Source organism: Colobus angolensis, unplaced genomic scaffold, assembly GCF_000951035.1.
Source record: "Colobus angolensis palliatus isolate OR3802 unplaced genomic scaffold, Cang.pa_1.0 Scaffold13, whole genome shotgun sequence".
In the NCBI taxonomy this organism is placed as follows: Eukaryota; Metazoa; Chordata; class Mammalia; order Primates; family Cercopithecidae; genus Colobus; species Colobus angolensis.
Window position 1 is genome coordinate 19,185,641 of NW_012114252.1, and position 20,589 is coordinate 19,206,229.

The following is a 20,589-nucleotide window of genomic DNA, read 5'->3' on the forward strand; positions in this document are numbered from 1 at the left end:
TGTAGATTCCTGAGGTGCAGGTCAAGGATATCTTGACAGGTGCAGAAGGAGGAGGTCACATCTTCATTGATCATACGCTGAGCTATCACAAAGCTAAAGGGCGTAGAAAAGGAATTACTTGCATATGAATTTCCTAAAATGAACTGGATTGGGGCCTCACATTCTAACATCAATTTATTGAACTTTCATACTGTGCCACTCACCTTCTGTGTCCTTGCACCCAAACCTGAAGCTCCAGGGAATGGGGCCTCAGTTCCTACGGTCAGGACAGAGTCTAGTGACAGTTTTATTGCTACACGTCACCAAGAACATCAGATACAGAAAGATCTTAGTTCAAAACCAAAATTATAAGAATTCACGTTTGTCATTGCACCCATTGCTTACTTGAATCCTAATGATGATATCTGCTAATACATTCCTCCGCACTCTTCAGGAACCTCACACTGTGCTTGTTTGCTGTGGTGGTTGTACGCTCTTGACACAACCTGATAATAGGGGATGGTATGAGTATTCAGTTAGTGTATCATGATTGTGAACCAGAATTTGAACACCCATTTGTTTGGTGAGGTGAGAGATTAAATATTTTGCCTAATCTTTGAAGCTGTTTTTTTGTTTCTTTTTACATACTGAATTTTGAGAGTTCTTTGTATATTCATGATAAATATCTTTTAACAGATGGGTGTTTTGTGGATATTTTTTCTCAGATTATGGCTTGTCTTTTTATACACTGAGAAGTATCTCCTGAGGAACAGAGGATTTTTATTTTAATTAAATTCAATTTGCTAATAATTCCCTGATAGGCTGCATTTTTAGTCATCACTAAGATTTTCTGTTATGTTCTTTTTAGAACTTTTGTAACTTTTGGTTTTACATTTTTTGCAATTTTACATTATGAGTAATATTTGAATATAGGGCAAAATGTAGGTCAAAAGGATTTTTATACATGTGTGTACTCAATTGTTTCAGTATAGTTGACTGAAAGAACATTCTTTCTTCACTGAATTGCCCTTGCCGCTTTCTTGAAAAGTAGTTGTCTATACATGAATTGATCTATTTCTAAATTCTCTGTTGTGTTCATTGATTAATTTGATTTTATGCCAACACCACACTGCTTTGATTGCTATAACTTCATAATGAGGCTTGAAATTAGGTAGCTTTAGTTCATGAATTTTGGGTTCCACCACCCTAAACTTTTTGGGGCAATTTTAGGTCCTTTGCATTAACTTAAGAATTTTAGATTCAGCTTTTCAATATCTACAAAAAACCATCTGGAATTATGACACATTTGGACTGAATCTCCAGATCAATCTGGGAAGGACTGGTTTCCTGACAATATTGAATCTGCTGACCTAAGAACACACTATAAATTTCCATTTATTTAGGTTTTAAAAAAATTTATCTCACTAATGTTTTGTTGATTTTGGTGTGCAGGTCTTACTGATGTTTTGTCAGATTTATCCCTAAGTATTTCAATATCCTTAACGCTATTTTAATTTAAAAATTATTTTTCAAAGGCTTACCACTAGCGTATAGGAATATCTTTGTTTTGTTGTATAGTGATCTTCTGTCTTTCAACTTTGCTAACTTAATTATTGGTTCTAATAACTTTGCATATTCCATTATATTTTCTACATGGACGATCATGTCATATGTGAATAATGGCAGTTTTAATTATTTCTTTTCAATCTAGATGAATGTATTTGCTTATTCCTTCCTTTTTGCCATGGCTGGAACTGCCAGTGGAATGTTGAAGGGAAGTGGTAAAAGTGAACACGCTTGTTGTCATCTTGGTTTCAGTGCAAAGTGTGGAGGGTTTCTTGGAGACAATTATTAGCTCTTGCTTTGTTATCCATTCTAATACTCCCTGCCTTTTGTGTCATTTGGAATATGTACACTTATTTATATGGTTACTTACATGTTTAGGTTGAAATCTACCACCTTCCTTTTTTTTTGGTACATGTCCCATTTGTTCCTCTCTCCTCTTTTTCTGCCTTCTTTAAGTTTGAGTATTTTTCATGAATCACTTTTCTCTCTTTTGTGGTATTATGCACTGTGCATGTTATTTTGGTGTTGCTTTAGTATTTTTAGGATACATCTTTGACTTAACCCTCTCTCGTTTCAAGTGGCATCCTACCCATTCACATGTAGCATAAAAACATTCCTTACAATATTATGTTTTCATTTCTCCCCTTCCAGCCTTTGTTTTATTGCTGTAATATATTTTAATCTGTATATATTATAAACCTCATACTGTCATGATTTTTGAACAATTATATTTTAAATAGACTAAATGAAAAAATATATATAACTCACACAGTCACAATTCTCAGTGCTCTTCGTTTTGACATAATCTTTTAAAAAGAGATCCCACAGATCACTGATGCTCTGCCATTTTAAAAAAATCATTTTTCTTTCCTTGTCATATTTTGTTTAATTTATGTTACTGTTTTGAAGTTCACTAATCTTTTCTTCTGAAATATCTAGTCTGCTGTTGATCCCATCTCAGCCATTAAAGGTCTCATCTCTGAAAGTTAAATTTGAGTCTTTTTAATATCTTTCATGTATGTACTTAACATCTTCAATAGATCCCCTCACTTTTTGAACATAGGGAATATAGTTATAAATATGATTTTATGCCCAATTTACTCGTTCCAACAGGTGTATCACTTCTTGGTTTGTTTCCATGATCAATTTTTCTGTTCATTGTGGATCCTATTTTCCTGCTGTTTTTGTATACTTGGCAATTTTTTGGTTGGATTCTAGACACAGTAAATTTTGCCTTGTTGGGTATTCAGTATTTTTGTAAATAATTTTGAACTCTTGGGGGGCTACTAAATTATTTGGAAACAATTTCCTCTCTTCAGGGCCTGAATTTGAAATTTTTTAGTTGGGAACAGAGCAGCATTTAGTTTAGGACTCATATCTTCCTCCACTGAAGCAAAACACATCTAGTAGTACACCCAGTGCCCTGTCAGTTACGCAGTTTTCAGTATGGTTGACAGGAACAGGCACCATTTCTTGTAATTTATGAGCCTTGAGTTCTCTTTCTTTTCAGGCAATTCTTTGCCTGACCTTGGGCAGTTTCCTAGAGTGCATGTGCTGATCATTATTCAGCTGAGCACTTGAGGGAGGCATTCGTTAGAACTTTAAAGTTTTTCTCTGTGCAGCTTTGTCCTCTCTGCTACTCTGCTCTGTGAAATGTAACCACCCTGGTCTCTCAAGACATTTCAAGAGCCAGCCTTGGTCAAGCTGGGTTTTTCTCCCTGTGCTGTAGCTTGGGAACTCTCTCAAGGTAGAAGGCTGGAATGGTAGTAGGGCTTATCTTGTTTGCTGCCCATCATTCAGAAGTCATATATTTTGTTTCTCTTTTTTAGTTGATTCAAGCAGGAAGGTCCCTGGTTACAGGGTCCCTGTTACAGGGAAGCAAAAATTCTACAATGATTTGTTTTTAATGGTACTATCCAGTGAATTGGTGGGTAAATTTGTGTGACAGTGCTTCCAGTGGGATATTGATTGGCATTCCTTTGGGGCGGGAAATCTGTTCTATGCATATACATCACAGAAAAAGCGTGTATCTCATAACCCAGAAATTTTGCTGACCTATTTAAGTTTTTAAAAACTAATTGTACTGATATGCATTTGGCATTAATGTAACTTGTAGATGTAAATATGAAAAATACTCATAAGGCCGGGTGTGGTGGCTCTCACCTGTAATCCCAGCACTTTGGGAGGCCAAGGCAGGGGGATCACAAGGTCCAGAGATTAAGACCATCCTGGCCAACATGATGAAACCCCATCTCTACTAAAAATACAAAAATTAGCTGGGCGTGGTAGCATGCTCCTGTAGTCCCAGCTACTCAGGAGACTGAGGCAGGAGAATTACTTGAACCTGGGAGGTGGAGGTTGCAGTGAGCCAAGATCGCGCCACTGCACTCCAGCCTGGTGACAAAGCAAGACTCTTGTCTCAAAAAAACTCAAAAAAAAAAAAAAAGAAGAAAAATAAAAATACTCATAAAAGAACTGGATGATTTGAAGAGGTCAATGCAAATAAATATGTGGGACTTTTCAAAAATTAGAAGTTCAAGATGGTAAAGGCAGAACATCGAAGTACAGGACTCATTTAAGCACAGGTGCATAGATTGTACACCTGTGATGCCAGCCCTGACTTATACATACAATATTTACCTGGGTTTGAACTATAGATAGTAAATTAAGTTGCTTGATGGTTTGATTTAGTAAATTATTGAACATATATAAAATGCAATATTATAAAATAATTAAAATTCATTTTAGGAGACTCTTTAATTTCAGCTGTTAACTTTTACACTATGACATGCTATGAAATGTGACTAGGGTGAAGGTTACAAATGGGAATGTTGAGGAATTAAGTTAGAGGGATTCTAAAGGGCCATGTCTATCTTGGATGCAATTAAACAGTTACACTTTATTCTTTTGGCAGTGAGAAACTATGCATGTTTTAGAGTAGAAGGGTACTGTGATCAACTCTGTATTTTTAGAAAGATAATTTTTGTAAATGGTTCAAGTTTTATTAAAAAAAATCCTATTTACAAATGAAATAAAAACCAGTAAGTAAGTACTTTTTTTGACCTTCCTACTATCTACCCTGATTTTCTTCTTTCTGTCTGCTATTCCTTGACCCAGTTCCCCAGAAGTCTTGCATATGTTCTTTTCCTTGTTGGTTAGCTGGGGAAATACATCTTTTCCCAGATTAGCTTCACCTCTCAACTCCCAAAATTGGCATTGAATTTTTTTTAAATCTGTGGACATTTGGAATTAGCCATATCACAGTTTGTAATAATTTGATATTTCCTTGTATTCTTTCTTTCAGTGTGCTCGGTATGATAATGCCTTCATTGCAGAAATTCTGATTGACAGAGGACTCAACGTCAACCACCAGGATGAAGATTTCTGGACGCCCATGCACATTGCCTGTGCATGCGATAACCCTGATATTGTCCTGCTTCTTGTATTAGTAAGTAAAGCAATTCAGTTTACCATTTGAAGATGTGATGGCATGTAAAAGGCTATATATTTAACTAATGGTATTTTACAATATGTAATATTTTGGTTGAGAAAAAAATCTGCATATGTTATCATGTATCCCCCTAGAACACAAGATAATTATAGACTAAGGTTGTGGGTCATATAGTTTATAAAACAAATTGTGCAGATACTATGCCAAATGCAACTTCTCCTGCCTTTCCTTGGGGATTATATGCCTTGATACAAGTCAATTTCAACTAAAATGGTTTGATAATTTTGTTTTTCAATTCATTCTCATTTTTAAATTTTTAACCAAAGAGGCATAACATTATAAGGAGATATGGTTTATATTGAATCTTTTTTTTCTTGGTTACATCTAGCAAAGAAGTGTCTACAATGTTTGTTTACAAGAAAACGAGAACTTTAAATATAAAAAGCATTGGAGTTTGTTGTTTTGGTTGTTATTTTCAGTTAATCTTACATCCAGACATTGATCCTCACACATGCTTTATTTTGGAATAGTAATCTCTAGAAAGTATTTCAAGAAAATATTTACAATTTTTAGAAAATACACTGGAATATATGAGTAAGAATGATTTGCTTTTATTTATTTAAAAAATTAACTTCTTAATGGCTTACTATTATGCACCTGGAATTCACATTTTTTTATGTAAGCTCAAGATTTTATACAAAAGCAAACTGGTGCTCAAATATATTAAACAACTTGCCCTAAGCCAAAAGCAAAGGATAGTTAAGAACTCAAGTTCATTGTCAGAAGTCCATTTTTTGTCACTGAGCCATGCTACCAATATTAGTTTTCTGTGCCTGCCATACCATTAAGACATAGTTGATGGCTGAACACAAGCACAGTTGTAGAGGTTAGAAGTCTGAAGTCAAGGTGTGGACAGGGCCATGCTCCTGCTGTAGGCGCTAGTGATGAAACTTTTCTTGGTGCTTCCTAGTTATGGTGACTCCTGCAGTCACCGATGTTGCTTAGATTATAGCAGCATCACTCCAGTCTCTGCCTCCATCAGCACATGACTTTCTTCTGTGTCACTGTATCCAAATCTCTCATGTTTTCCTTTCAGAAGACACCAGTCATAGCATTTAGGGCCCACCCTCAGGCAGATGGCCTCATTTAACTTGATTACATCTCCAAAGACCTTATTCCCCAATAAGTTTACATCTACTGTACTAGGGAGCATAGCTTTTGGTGGAAAACATTTTAAATATACCATACTGCCTCTCTTCCCCCCTTTTTAATATTATGACCGAAAATATTTTGGGATTAAAGGCTGTGAATAGGGACTGTCTTAATCTTGTGTGAGGTTTAATTTTGTCTCGTTTTCTCTGATTTGTCCTTCAAGAATATGTCTACTTCCTTTTATTCAGTAGAAACGTATGTCACTAAAAATGTATGTCTTTCAAATTCTGGAAAATGGAGGGTATATTAATAAGGAAAGACAAAGGAAATAAAGATTATTTAGCTTGAAATATAAACTTTTAGAGGGCTAGTACTCTACATAAAAAGGCATGAAAAGCTGCCTGACTCATTTATGAAACAAGATTTGGGTTTTGTAGATACGGAGCCTAAGAGGCACTAAACTGTCAGTTCACCATAAAGGCCACAGGGTTTCCCCAGAATTGTGAAAAGCTATAAAATATAGTACAGAAAGGAACCAAGTCACCTTTCAAGTAATACTGTAACATGATCAAGTTTAAAAACCTTTAGAATGCTGACAACTCATAGAGTACTCAGTTGGGTTATTTAAGGAGGAACTAAGTTCATAGTACTTGTTTGATACATTCTTTGATAGTTCAACTAGCTGCTTTAATTATAAGAGAATGAGATAGAAAAGTGTGATTCATGGCTTTTGCAGTTTCTCTATGTTCTTATTTGTTTTTTTCTAAATACTAGTTTTAAGAATCAGTAATTTTTTTCAAAGCCCATCCTTATTTCTCTTCTCTAATTATTATTAATTACATTAAGCCATGCCAAAGAACCTCTTTTTTTCTGAATGCAAAATGGCCATACTTATTCTTACAAATGAATATTCATGTGGTTGTGCTTAAAATTTTAAAATCCTTCTTCCATTTCCTCAATGCAAATGTCTGGACACAGGCTTCAGTTTCTTGAGTTCAGACAGGTTTGTGAGATCTCAGTTTCACTGCCAGCCGGGATTCCCTTCCTCCATTCTGAATGTAGCAGTTTCTTATTTCTAATGGGAAAGAGCAAGAAGATCTGCCTTCTTTCTGTAATCTCTACTGAGTCTAGATCTTGGTATCTCACATGATACTCACAATTAAATATTGCACGAACAGCCCTGAGTTGATGAACCAAATTATGACAAAAAAAAGAAAAGAGTTAGATCTGAGTTACATTTCAAGCAAAATAGCTCATAAAATATCAGTGTAGTGACTCAGGTGCAATATCTATAACTACATGAAATGACTCCATTTTGGCATCTAGGAGATTGGTATCACAGATAGCATATGATAAGGTTTGGCTGTGTCCCCACTCCAGTCCCATCTTGAATTGTAGTTCCCATAATCCCCACACGTCATGGGAGGGCCCGGCGGGGGGTGACTAAATCATGGACATGGTTTCCCCCATGCAATTCTCGTGATAGTAAGTTCTCATGAGATCCTGTGGTTTTATAAGGGGCTTTCTCCTTCACTGGGCTCTCATTATTTCTCCTGCTGCTCTGTGAAGAGGTGCCTTCCGCCATGATTGTAAGTTTCCTGTGGCCTCCCCAGCCATGTGGAACTGTAAGTTAAACCTCTTTTCTTTATAAATTACCCAGTCTCGGTCTTCATAGCAGCGTGAGAACAGACTAATACAGCGTAATTGTCAGAACTAGCATTTACAGTCTGGAGGTAGCAAAACACTTAGACCATCCTGAGCACAAGAAGGAGGCGTGTTTATAACCAGAGCTAGGACTGGGGCAGGTCGCCAGGACTGGTATCTGGAATAACAACATAATTATAAGAATAAATTAGACATACTGGCAAGTTACTCAGACCTTTCCTGTGACTCCTTGTGTAACTGAGGTAATAGACATTAGCCTTCTTCATGTTGAGGCTAAGCAGCATCTTCCAAAGGAAATTTGACTTAAAAATGGCACCAATCCTGGTCTCCTAAATGAATGTTTAGAAAAAGGGGAACAATTTGGAGAAGTATTATATTATTGTCCTAACTAGGAATACCCTCCCGTCATTGTCTGACTCAGCGCTAAGTTCATTAGGATGTAGAGAGTTCTAGACACTCCTTCTCTGTACTTTTATCTTCCTATTCTTTGATACGTGCCCACATTTACTGTTAAGATTACCATTACATTATCTGTGTTCCTTGATATTTCATCCCATTATGAATATTGTACTTGTTTAAATAATGACTTATTTTTCTCTTTGTTCTTGTGAGATACAGTTTCTGTAACTCCTATTTGTTCCCATGGCAACAACTCAATCGCAGTAATGACCAGTTGCCTTTAAAATAAATATCTCTTCTGCCTGGAACAATTTGATGTATATTCAGTATTTCTTTATCTAACTAACACTAGCTTCAGGTTAGGCATTTAATAAATAATTAGCTTCTAGCAAGTCACAGAAGTAGCGTGTGCATGCATTGCTGTTTGTTAAAACAGTGCCTAGCACTTGATAGATGCTTAGTGTGTGCTTGAATATCATCTCTCAAGCTAAGTATATGAATCAACGAATGAATGAAAGCAGGCCAGTTTTTGGAATTCTGCCTGAAAAATATTGACAATATTAACTCATATGTAATAAAAGCTGTCATATAACCACATCCATCCTTTTACATATTCTAGATTTCTTCACCTCACGTGTTCTACAGTTACATTACAAGTGCTTGCTTTAGCACACAAATTATCTCAATATCTGATGAGTTTGCTTTTCCTTACCAAACAGAATTGAGGGGGAAAAAATCTAGTTGTATTTCATGGATGATCATAGAGTTAATCTAGAATTTTCAAATTATTAGCAATATTTTCATGGCTCAGCAGTGTCCTGTTTCTCACAATGTAGAATAATCCAACGTAATATACAAAGGAATATATCTGTTAGTTGCCCTCATTCAATGACTTCTACTAACCGATCATCATCTTCATTCACTTAACTAATAAATATGAGTGATCACCAATTATGTATGAACATAAGGCCTGCCCTAAGGGAAATTACCACTTGTTTATTCATTCCTTCATTTACTAAATATTTATTGAATGACTGTTAGGTTTTAGATGCTGCACGGTGAATGAGAAGATATTTTATACTCTACAGTAATGGTGAAAACAAACAATGCAATTAATCAAATGAACCCCTGGGAAATTTGATTAATGGATTAAGCAAATCTGAGTAGCTGTATTCATACCATGTTACAGCCAGCCTAAGTATCCATCTGCAGAAGCAATTTACTCTAAATAAATGTTGATAAAATACGTTGTCACAAAAATTCTAATTACTGTAAAAATACATTCCTGCCAATAACCTCAAAAGAGAAATGTATTTTACTTGCCAAAAGAAATGCTATTGTCCAGTGTTGAAGGCTGCATGCTCCATCTTCTTTCCATTTTCCAGAGCTAGATGATGGGCCAGAGAGACTGCGCAGCATTGATTCATGTATTAAATCTGTGGTAGCTGTCTGTGTGTACTCAAGGGAGTCAGCAGTGAGCACAAGCAGAAAAAACCCTGCCTTTTAGAGCTTACATTCTATTAAGGAAAATCAGATGAAACACATAAATGACTAAAATTTATAGTATATCAACTAGTAAGAGGTTTTGGAAAGGTCAGGAAGAAAGGAACAGAGTATTAAGGATGGCTTCATGAAAAAGGTGACGTATGAGCCAGGAGCTACATTGATGCATGGGTGCAAGTGTGCCTGCCACAGGAGATGGTACATAGAAAGCTATGTGGCAGGGTCTGTGTGTTGGAGGGACAGCAAGGAGACCAGCACAGCTGCAATAAAGTGACAGGGGGTCGGGGGATAGATGAACTCAGAAGGGCAGGGTGAGGTCAAGCCTTTGCAAGGACTTGAGAGTCTATTTTTACCCTAGGTGATTAGGGAAGCCTTGGGGAGAAGGAGGTGAGGAAAGAAGTGATGTGATGGCTTACGTTTAAGAGGATCACATCTGCTGCTCTGTTGAAATTCTGCAACTGAGAAGAACAGGGAACATTTAGGTATCTGTTGTCCAGACTACAAGTGGTGGAGGTGGCAAGAAGTGGTTGACATCTGGATATACAGGATTTTGAAGGCAGAGTTGTCCATATTTTGTGTGATTGGATTTAGTGTGGAGAGAAAGAATAGGAGTCACAGATGACTTCCACTTTTTTGGCCTGAAACCTGGAAAGTTGACATTGTAATTTTTGTTTGCTGAGATAGAGAAGGTTAGAATAGAGTGAATGGCAGAAGATTGGGTTTAAAAATGAATGAAAGATATATTCAAGCCACATTGTTCAAGTTATCCAGGAAGTCATCTATAAAAATAATTTCATTGATGTGTGAGATGATTTATTGTGAGTTGCTAAGGAGAGACATGTGCGTGTGTGTGGAGAGGGGCCATCGTCTACTTAACAGCACTAGAACAGTGCTACTTGAATTGAGCCACAAATGTGTTTTGTTTTGGAGGTGGCTTAGCTACTGTGAATGAAAACTCTAGCAGATACTAATAATTAACTTTTATGTAGCCCTCCCTATGCAGCAGGCATTTTTCACATGCTTTACAATTAGTAACTTCCTTGATTATCACAGAATTCTATTACGAAGGTGTCAGCGTTTTCTGCTTTATGTAGCTGAGGCTACTGATTCAGAAACGAGGCAAATCTACATGCTGAAGGCCAGATAGTATTAGTCATAGAGGCAAGATTTGATCCCATAAAGGCCAGCGTCAGAACTTGGACCCCTGACCACTCTGATCTGGTGCTATATTGCTTGTAATTCATTCAGAGCTAAGAGTCCCTAAGTGGGCTAATAATATGATTTTCACTGTAATATTATCATACATTTATTTTTAAAACACAGCTTTTTCACTTGATTATTTAAAATTGGGGAAGAATAGTAAGAAATATTACAGAGTAGAAGGCCATGCGTGACTCACGCTTGTAATCCCAGCATTTTGGGAGGCCGAGGTGGGCAGATCACGAGGTCAGGAGATCGAGACCATCTACCATCCTGGCAACATGGTGAAATTCCATCTCTACTAAAAATACAAAAAATTATCTGGGCATGGTGGCAGGCACCTGTAGTCCCAGCTACTCAGGAGGCTGAGGCAGGAGAATGGCATGAACCTGGGAGGCGGAGCTTGCAGTGAGCCAAGATCGTGCCACTGTACTCCAGCCTGGGCTACAGAGCGAGACTCCATCTCACAAAACAAACAAACAAACAAACAAACAAAAATCACAGAGTAGATTCTCCTTATTTAAGGTAGTTATAGAGTCATTATGAACACAGAGTTAGCAACTACTGAGCTTTGCTCCTAGAGGAAATACAAGGTTAGGTTCCTTCAAATCCCTGGTCACAATATTTTCATAAACAGAGCAGCATATCACCAAATTTTTTGTGTCTGTTTGCAGGCAACTTATTTAATCTATAATATTGCTTCTTTAACATTGAACTAATTACATGAGTGCTGTAACTCACTCCACATGAAGACTAACACGTGTAGTTTCTTCATTAAAGCAGATCAAAGCCTTCTCAGGAACACTGGATAGCACCTCAGCAGTACACTTGGGGGCCACCTTTAAAAGCCCAAAAATGTGGGAAAAAATGGCACTACAAAGACCACAAAAAGGATACTTGTTCATTCTATGACAGCTGAAACAACAGGCAGTTTTTTAACTTCAAAAAGGGTGTATTATTTGATCTCAGCTGTGAATGTGAACCTTGGCTGACTAAAATTTTTCATCATTCTGTTCAGGTTTATGAATTATCACAAAAGTGCCATGAGAAATTATTTTGAGGTTACAAATAAATATTACCAAGTAAGTATATCTGCAAATATGGAATGCAAGAAGAATGAGAATCAACTGTACTTATTATTAAACAAAACTATTGACACTTTTCTGAGTTTTAAGTATGAAATAGAAGTCATTGAAGCCCAATATACTTTAGGAATTGGAGTGAGCCAAAAAGTGATGGGTTTCTACATTTTCACAATTTGAGCAAAAGAGGGCCTCATAATTTACATCATACTGTTGAATAGGGTTTTGCAGATTCCTAGCTATGTTATCTCATTGCGTATGAAGAGTGCTTCTGTGCCATAAGCAATAAACTTATAATCCTTATTGTTTCCTTATCTGTTTGTTTTTGAGACAAAATCTTACTTTGTTGCTAAGGTGGAATGCAGTGGCATGATCTTGGCTTACTACAACCTCCGTCCCCTGGGTACAAGCAATTTTTGTGTCTCAGCTGCCTGAAGAGCTGGGACTACAGGCGCATGACACCACACCCAGCTAATTTTTTGTATTTTTAGTAGAGATGGGTTTTCACCATGTTGGCCAGGCTGGTCTTGAACTCCTGACCTCACGTGACCCAGCCAGCTCAGCCTCCCAAAGTGCTGGGATTACAGATGTCTGCCACCACGCCCAGCCCTAATCCTTATTGTTATATAAAATCTGATATCAGAGAGGTTGGCAGTGGTATGAAATCCCAAATACAAATGTTTTGGCTCCCCCAAAATAATATTTTAATGCATGATAATTTTTATATGTACTTAGTTATATGATTATGTATTATAATTATATACAATTTGCCCACTAAGAATTTTTTCATTTGCATTTTTATTATTTGAGCATCTCAAACATATAATTTTTATTTTATAGTTTATATAATTTAATTTTTAAATTATTCTCTAACTTGCACCACATCCAAGCACCAATGTTCTGTAACTCAAATGTGTTTTTCTTGTTTAAAAAAAAAATTGCAAGGTATTTTACTTATTCTCAGATTGAGAAGCCTTTTTGTTATACAAGATTAAATTCACAAAGCTGAAAGTGATTTATTCTCTTAAAAATCTTGACTTCATGTTTATTTCAGCATATGCATATTTATATGTATTAATTTCTAAGATGTTGAAACAATGCAGCTATGCCCTGAGTTAAATGCTTGTAAAATCTCAGATCTGCTCAGTCACTTGCTTGCTGAGAGAGGAACAATGGACTTTTCTTTGCTATTTTGGATCATGTGGTTTTTATAGGGAATGGTCTCTGAATAGCATTGCTCAATTCTCACTTCTTTTCTGATACGATTTTAGATAAAAGGGTTCCATTTTGTCTTCAGCATGCCAGATCTAAATTTTCACATTTAATTTTATAAAGTGGCCACAGTTGCTAAGCTATTCTGTACAGTTAGCAATTCTAAAGCTGTGACAAATAGGCACATTTTAATAGGTGCATTTCAAACCATAAGAAACAAAATACTTTTATGTTGGTATGAATTACTTTAAAGGGGTATTAATTTCTTTAAATTGCGTAAACCACCTTATGTTGCTTGTATTTAGGAAAATGGTCACTAATGTTACTGACTCATCTTCTCAGGCTTTTACCTTGTTCTTATTGAAAAATTTGGGGTGGAAGTCATTGGATACTTTGTGTGTCCTGGAATCATTCACTAAATTTTACTATAAAGAATATCCATCATACATACTTTCAAGAAATTGACACTAAAGAACTAAAGAACAAAATATTATTTTAAGTAGTTTTGATTTTGAAAAGGGTGATAGGGAATATCAGATTGCTGAATTCTTACTATTACATACAAGGAGGAGCTCTTTAAAGATTTTTTCACTGCTTGAAATCAGAAGCTGTAGGAGGAAATATTAGCCAATGTATAGTCATTTGCTGAGTGAGGCTCGGCAGTGACGTTATCACTCTTTTACTTCAGTAACAATGGATTGATTACTGGAAATTGCAGGGAACATTTTCTTAATCCTCGGCCTTTTGTGTTTGAACATCTGATTAGTAACGTCTTTGCCTGTAGGGTGGCGTGTGCCCTGTTCTGTAAGTAATGGACAAGGTGGAACTAGATCATTTTAATGGGTGCTGCAGGCAACTGCTGGAACCAAAGCATTCTGTCATAGCTGAAACAGTAAACGTTTCACAGACATATGGCTTACTTTATATGAGGTGGCTTACATTGATAGATCAAAATCCAGTCATTCCAAAGTTTGACTAATTAGTTGTTTAGACAATTCCTAGGTTAAATACTACTACATAAAATTGTTTACAGTTTGGTTATAAATTGCCCTTTTCATCACTTCAATTTCTTATATATCAATGCACAAGCTGCCCTTGCTCTTGTCAGGTGATACCCCTTCGTAGAAAATAAGTTTACATTTAAATGGTTCAAGGTAAATCTAACTTTCCTATGTGAACTGTGGTAGAAAATCCTGGCCGAGCACCTGAATATCAACTTTTCATGTAAATGACCACACATACAATATTTAATCTCTTTCTCGTCAATTGATCTTGCCTTTGACTGCACTGAGAAAATTGAAGTCTTCAGGCTTGAATGCCTTCAACTTCCTACTAACAAACGATTGATTTTTTTCCTATTTATTTGCTGTCTTTTTTCTATCCTTAAAGAGGTATTCATTCTCCTTTTAAGCTAAGTCTTTTCACATACTTGCTAAATTCTACTCATAGTCACCTCTCCAAGGATTTCTCCTTGTTGCTCCCTTGTTTTCAGTCATTCTATTAGCCTTTTCCTTTAAATTCATATTTATGTCCCAGTATCTTTCATTAAGTTAAGAAAAGAAAAAATAATCAAACTTGTTTCTTTAGTTGTGCTTTATTGTTCCTCTCACGTTTATACTGAAGCTTCTCTGAAGAAGAGTATGGTTCTGCTGACCCCAGTTAGCAGCTCCCAGACAGTTCTCAATCCAGACAATCTGACTTAAGCCCACTGGAACCTTTCAAATAACCTTGGCCATGGACACTTTTGATACTTTTGTGGTGAAATCAGTGAATGCATTTTCATATCATTGATTATCCTACTTCATGTATCTCACTTGATCTTAAGGCAAGTTGACCATAGAAGGAAACTGGGCAAACGTCCCATTTTTTACCCACATTCATATATTTTGGCATGAATAGTAAAAATTTGGAAGAGGCTATTCAGCCTCCTATGCTGTTAGTGGCCTTTGAAGACAAAGAGCCTTTTGGTTTTTAGTTTTTGATTTTATAAATCTGCTGCTACTTAAACCTTACCATCACTAGAATCTATGGTGGAAAATTATTCTGTCTATCATAAAAATGCTTACTTAATATTAACAGTGATTAGAACCATAATATTAGATTTTAGAAGATAAGCAATAAAGTGTCACTGGAAAAACTAAATCTGTAAGTTTTCTATTTTCAAATCAGCTTCTAATTGTCACTCCTGTCTTAACAACAAGAACAAATCTGAACTGATTGAAAATCGGTGACGTTTGTTGGACCTATCAGAGTACTAAGTTTGTAAGAAAAAGTCTATCAGCTCTAAAATCTGAGGGGATGCAGATGGTCTGGAGTAGAAGCACAGGAGCCCTATACTGGTAGGAATATTTAAATGGCAATGTCTTGACTTGCCGGAGGCTGAGTGCAGACTAGTATGGAGTGAGGAAACCCTGGGGGCCACAGTCTTAGGGGGCGCCACATTTTCATGGGTTTTACCTCCAGGTAAAACGATAGAGTTTCTCACAAGGAACTCACCAGGTTCCCACAAGGAAGATCTGAGAGAGGTCCTTTTTATGGATAAAATCCTTTTATCCATAAAACACATGTTTTACAGAGAAGTACCTGGAAGCACAAAGTAAAGAGAGAGACAAAAACAAAGAAATATTGGAAGCCTCTGGCTCCTAGAGTTACAGCAGACATTAAACACAGCCCAGCTACTAGCCAGATCAAAATAGACTCTCACTTCCTAGACCTAATGACCTCAGTTAGTAATACCTAATATCTGGCTTTCAATGAAAAATTAAAAGACATGTCAAAAGGCAAGGAAAACACAGTTTGAAGATATTTAAAAAAAAGCATCGGAACCAGTCACAGATATGACACAGATATTGAAATTATCAGACAGGAGATTTAAAATAACTATTAATATACAGAGGAATCTAATGAGAAAAAGTAGACAACTTACAAAACAGATGAACAATGTAAGCAAAGAGATGGAAAGTCTACTAAAGAAACCAAAGGAAACTCTATAAATCAAAAGCACTGCAACAAAAATGAAGAATGCCTTTGATGGGCTCCTTGGTAGACTGGACCTAGGCGAGGAAGAGGAACAGCGAGCCACCTCTGACAGCCAACAGGACTTTCTAAACTGAAATGCAAAAAGAACACAGTGACAGGAAACAATAGAACTGTGTAGTAATTTGAAAAGGTTTGACATGTGTAATGGGAGTACTAGAAGAGACAATAAGTATACACTTTGATAGAAGAAGTAAGATGTAGTATTTGATAGATTAGTAGGGTGACTGTAATTTACAATAATCTATCATGTATATATAGCTAGAAGAGAAAAAGTAGAATGTTTCTAACATAAAGAAAAGATAATATTTAAGATGATGGATATCCCAATATACTGATACGATCCTTAAAAATTATATAAATTTATAAAATTATCACATATACTCCCCAAATGTGTACATCTATTTTGTATCAGCTAAAAAAAACAAAATTTAAAAACAAAAAGAGAAAGGCCAAAGACATATTTGGTTTAATAATGGCCAAAAGCTTTCTGAAATTCATGACAGATACCAAGCCACACAGATCCAGGATGCTCAGAGAACAACAAGATAAACATAAAAAACAAACAATGAAAAACCGAAAAAACAACTATACTTAAGTATAACATATTTGAAATGCTGAATACCAAACAAAAAGAGAACATCTTGAAAAAAACTAGGCAGGAAAACATACCTTATTTATAGAAGAAAAAAAAGATAAGAATCACAATAATCTCCTCTATAGAAATCATGAAAGCAAGAAGAGTGGAGAGAAATACTTAAAACGCTAAAAAGAAACACTGCCAACGTAGAATTTTATTTCCAGTAAAATTATCCTTCACATGTGAAAAAGAATAAAGTTTTCTCAGACAAACAAAAGTTGAGCCAATACATTGCCAGCAGACCTCCAGCCTTGCAAGAAATGTTAAAATAAGTTATTAAAAACATAAACAGGAAAATTGTATAGGTCAGAATCTTTTACTACATGAAGAATAGAGAACATTGAGAAAGAAATAGAGACAAAAAATAACTCCACACAACTTTTGTTTTTCTTATTCTAAATTCATCTTAAAATGACTATTTAAAGTAATGATAACAATATATTGGGTTATTATAGCATAAGGATAAGTAAAACTAATGACTGTAATATCGTAGGGGGTACAGAGGAGGGTGTGGGAACGCTGTGTTATAAGATACCTGCACTACATGTGAATTTATATCGTGTCATTTGAAGGTAGACTTGGATTAGTTAAAAATATATATTGGAGGCCGGGCACAGTGGCTCAAGCCTGTAATCCCAGCACTTTGGGAGGCCGAGATGGGTGGATCACGAGGTCAGCAGATCGAGACCATCCTGGCTAACACGGTGAAACCCTGTCTCTACTAAAAAATACAAAAAACTAGCTGGGCGAGGTGGCGGGCACCTGTAGTCCCAGCTACTCGGGAGGCTGAGGCAGGAGAATGGCGTGAACCTGGGAGGCGGAGCTTGCAGTGAGCTGAGATCTGGCCACTGCACACTCCAGCCCGGGCGACAGAGCGAGACTCCACCTAAAAAAAAATATATATATATACATATATATATATAGAGAGAGAGAGAGAGATAGAGAGGAAACTTTAGAACAACCAATAAAAATTTTTCAGAAGTGTAATTGTCATGCTAAGACAGGATATGAAATGGAATCATATAATATACTCAATTAAATCAATGGTGGCAGAAGAGGAAGAGAAAATAGAAACAAAGAGCCAATGTAATGCATGGAAAATAGTTACAAACACAGAGATTACCACAACTATGTCAATAATTGCTCTAAATTGAGTAGTCTAAACACACCAATTAAAAGACACAGATCACTGGTACTGATAAATATATGTGACCCAACTCTAGGTTGTCTACTTGAAAATCACATTGAATGTAAAGATGCAGACAGGATAAATGGAAATGAAAAAAGATCTATGATGCCAATATTAATCAAAAGACAGAGAATTAATTAATTCTATATATAGAATTAATTTTAGGAGAAATAGTCAAACCCACTATTATAATTGTAGACTTCACTGCCCTTTTTTCAGGAATTGATGGATCAAACAGGCAAAAGTGAATAAATGTCCACTTTCATGAACAGCAGCAGAAGTCAACTCTATTGAATTAACATTTACAGAATATTCCAGTCAACTGCAGCAAAACACACATTCTTCTCAATATCACATGAATAATTCATGTCAAGATAGGCTGTCTCCTGAGCAATAAAACATACCTTAAAATTTTTAAAGTAGAACAAATATATAAAATATGTTCTCAGACCACAATGAAGTTAACTAGAAATCAGTAATAGAAAGGTTTCTGGAAATTTGTCAAATATTTGGAGATGAAACGACATACTTAAAAAGTACGTGTAGCCCAAAGAAGTGTCAGGATTATTTAAAATATATTTTCAGCTAAATAAAAACAGAAGTACAACTTATCAAAATGTGTGGGATGCAGCAAAATCAAAGCTTAGAGAGAAATTTATAGCATTAAATACATGTGTCAGAGAAGAAGACAGATATAAAAGCAATAATCTAAGCTTTCCCCTTTGGAAACTAGAGAAAGAAGAGCAATTAAAGCCTAAATCAAACAGAAGAAATAATAATAATTGAAGCAGAAATAAATTAAAAATAGGAAAACAGAAAGACATTAAATCAATGAAACCACAAGCTACATTAAAAATGCTTACTATAAAACTACAATAATCAACACAGGTTTTCCTGATAGAATAGAAGGTTTTCATAGAGATCAATGAAACAGCAGAGAAAGCCCACAAGTAGACCAATATAAATACAGTCCAGTGATCACTGACGAAGAACAGCAATGCAAAAGAGATAAAGTAGATTTTTAAATAAACAGTCCTGGAACAATTAGTCTCTATGCAAAAGAATGAACCTGGAAGCACATCTTAAACCTTTCCCAAAATTAACTCAAAATGGGTAATGGACTTAAATGTAAAATATAAAACTTTAAAACTTCCAGAAAAAATCACATGCAAAATCTAGGTGACCTGTGATTTGGTGATGAGTTTTTATATATATGTTAATATCAAAATCGTAACCTATGAAGGAAAAATTGATAAGTTGGACTATGATATATAAACCAAGTATCTGATAATAATTTTTTTGGTCTGGCAGGGTTTTTTGACATATAAAATTGCATATATTTATAGTGTACAACATGATGTTTTGATATATGTATATATTATGGAATGGCTAAATCAAGCTAATTAACATGCATTACCTCACATACTTATTATTTTTTTGCAGTGAGAACACTTAAAATATTAGCATTTCTTAACTATACAATCTATTGTTATTAACAATATATAGTCACTGTGATATGTAATCAGTCTCTTGAACTTATTCCTCCTATCTGGCTAAAGGTTTTTGTCCTTTGACCAACATCTGAATTCCCCCAACTCTCAGCCTCTAATAACCACCACTTTATTCTCTGTTCCTATGAATTTGTCTCAGAAAGAACTTATAGCTAAAATATACAAAGGACTCATAAGCTTCAACAATAAGAAAACAACCCAGTTAAGAATGGGCAGAAGATCTTAAGAGACGCCTCACCAAAGAAGATAGATGATGGCAAATAAGTGTACAGAAAGAGGCTCAGTAGCGTTTGTTATTAGACCGTTGTAAATTAAAACAAGACCCAGTACCACCATATACCCATTCCAGTGACTAAAAGGCAAACCAAAGCCAAACAAAACCTAGTAAGACATTTGGAGGCAACGATGTGGAGCAACAGGAGCTCTTATTCACTGCTGGTGGAAACAAAATGGCACAGCCACTTTGGAGACACTTGGCAGCGCTTGACAAAGTTAAATATAGTCTTACAATACAATCCCGCAATCAAGTTCCCGGGTTTTTACACAAATGAGTTGAAAACTTATGTCCATTTAAAAGCCTATACTCAAATATTTATAGCAGCTTTATTCATAATTGCCAAAACTTGGAAGCAGCCAAGATGTCCTTCTGTAAACAAGTGGATACACAAACTGTGGATCATCCATGCAGTGGAACAGGAGTCAGCAATAAAACAGGACTGGCTAACAAGCCCTGAGCAGACATGGATAAATCTTAAATGCATATGCCATCCAAGTGAAAGAAGCCAGTTTTAAAAGGCTTCTGGAAAAGGCAAAAGCTATAGAGATAGTAAAAAAATGTCAGTGGTTGCCAGGGATTTGGAGATCAAAGAGGAAGGACGAATAGGTAAATGAAGCTTAGGGGATTTTTTAGGGCAGTAAAACTATTTTGTTTGACATTGTGATAGCAGATACATGACACCCTGCCTTTGTGAACAAAAAAGAAACTTATAGTACAAAATGTGAAC

General features: G+C 35.8%; 1 protein-coding gene across 1 annotated transcript in view; it reads left to right on the forward strand.

Moving 5' to 3' along the window:
• Positions 1-20,589, forward strand: part of MYO16 (myosin XVI) — a 653,675-nt gene that overhangs the window by 143,388 nt on the left and 489,698 nt on the right. The window contains exon 4 of the mRNA XM_011933947.1: positions 4,850-4,993. Coding sequence (XP_011789337.1) covers positions 4,850-4,993 — 144 coding nt within the window. The remainder of the gene's footprint in view (positions 1-4,849; positions 4,994-20,589) is intronic.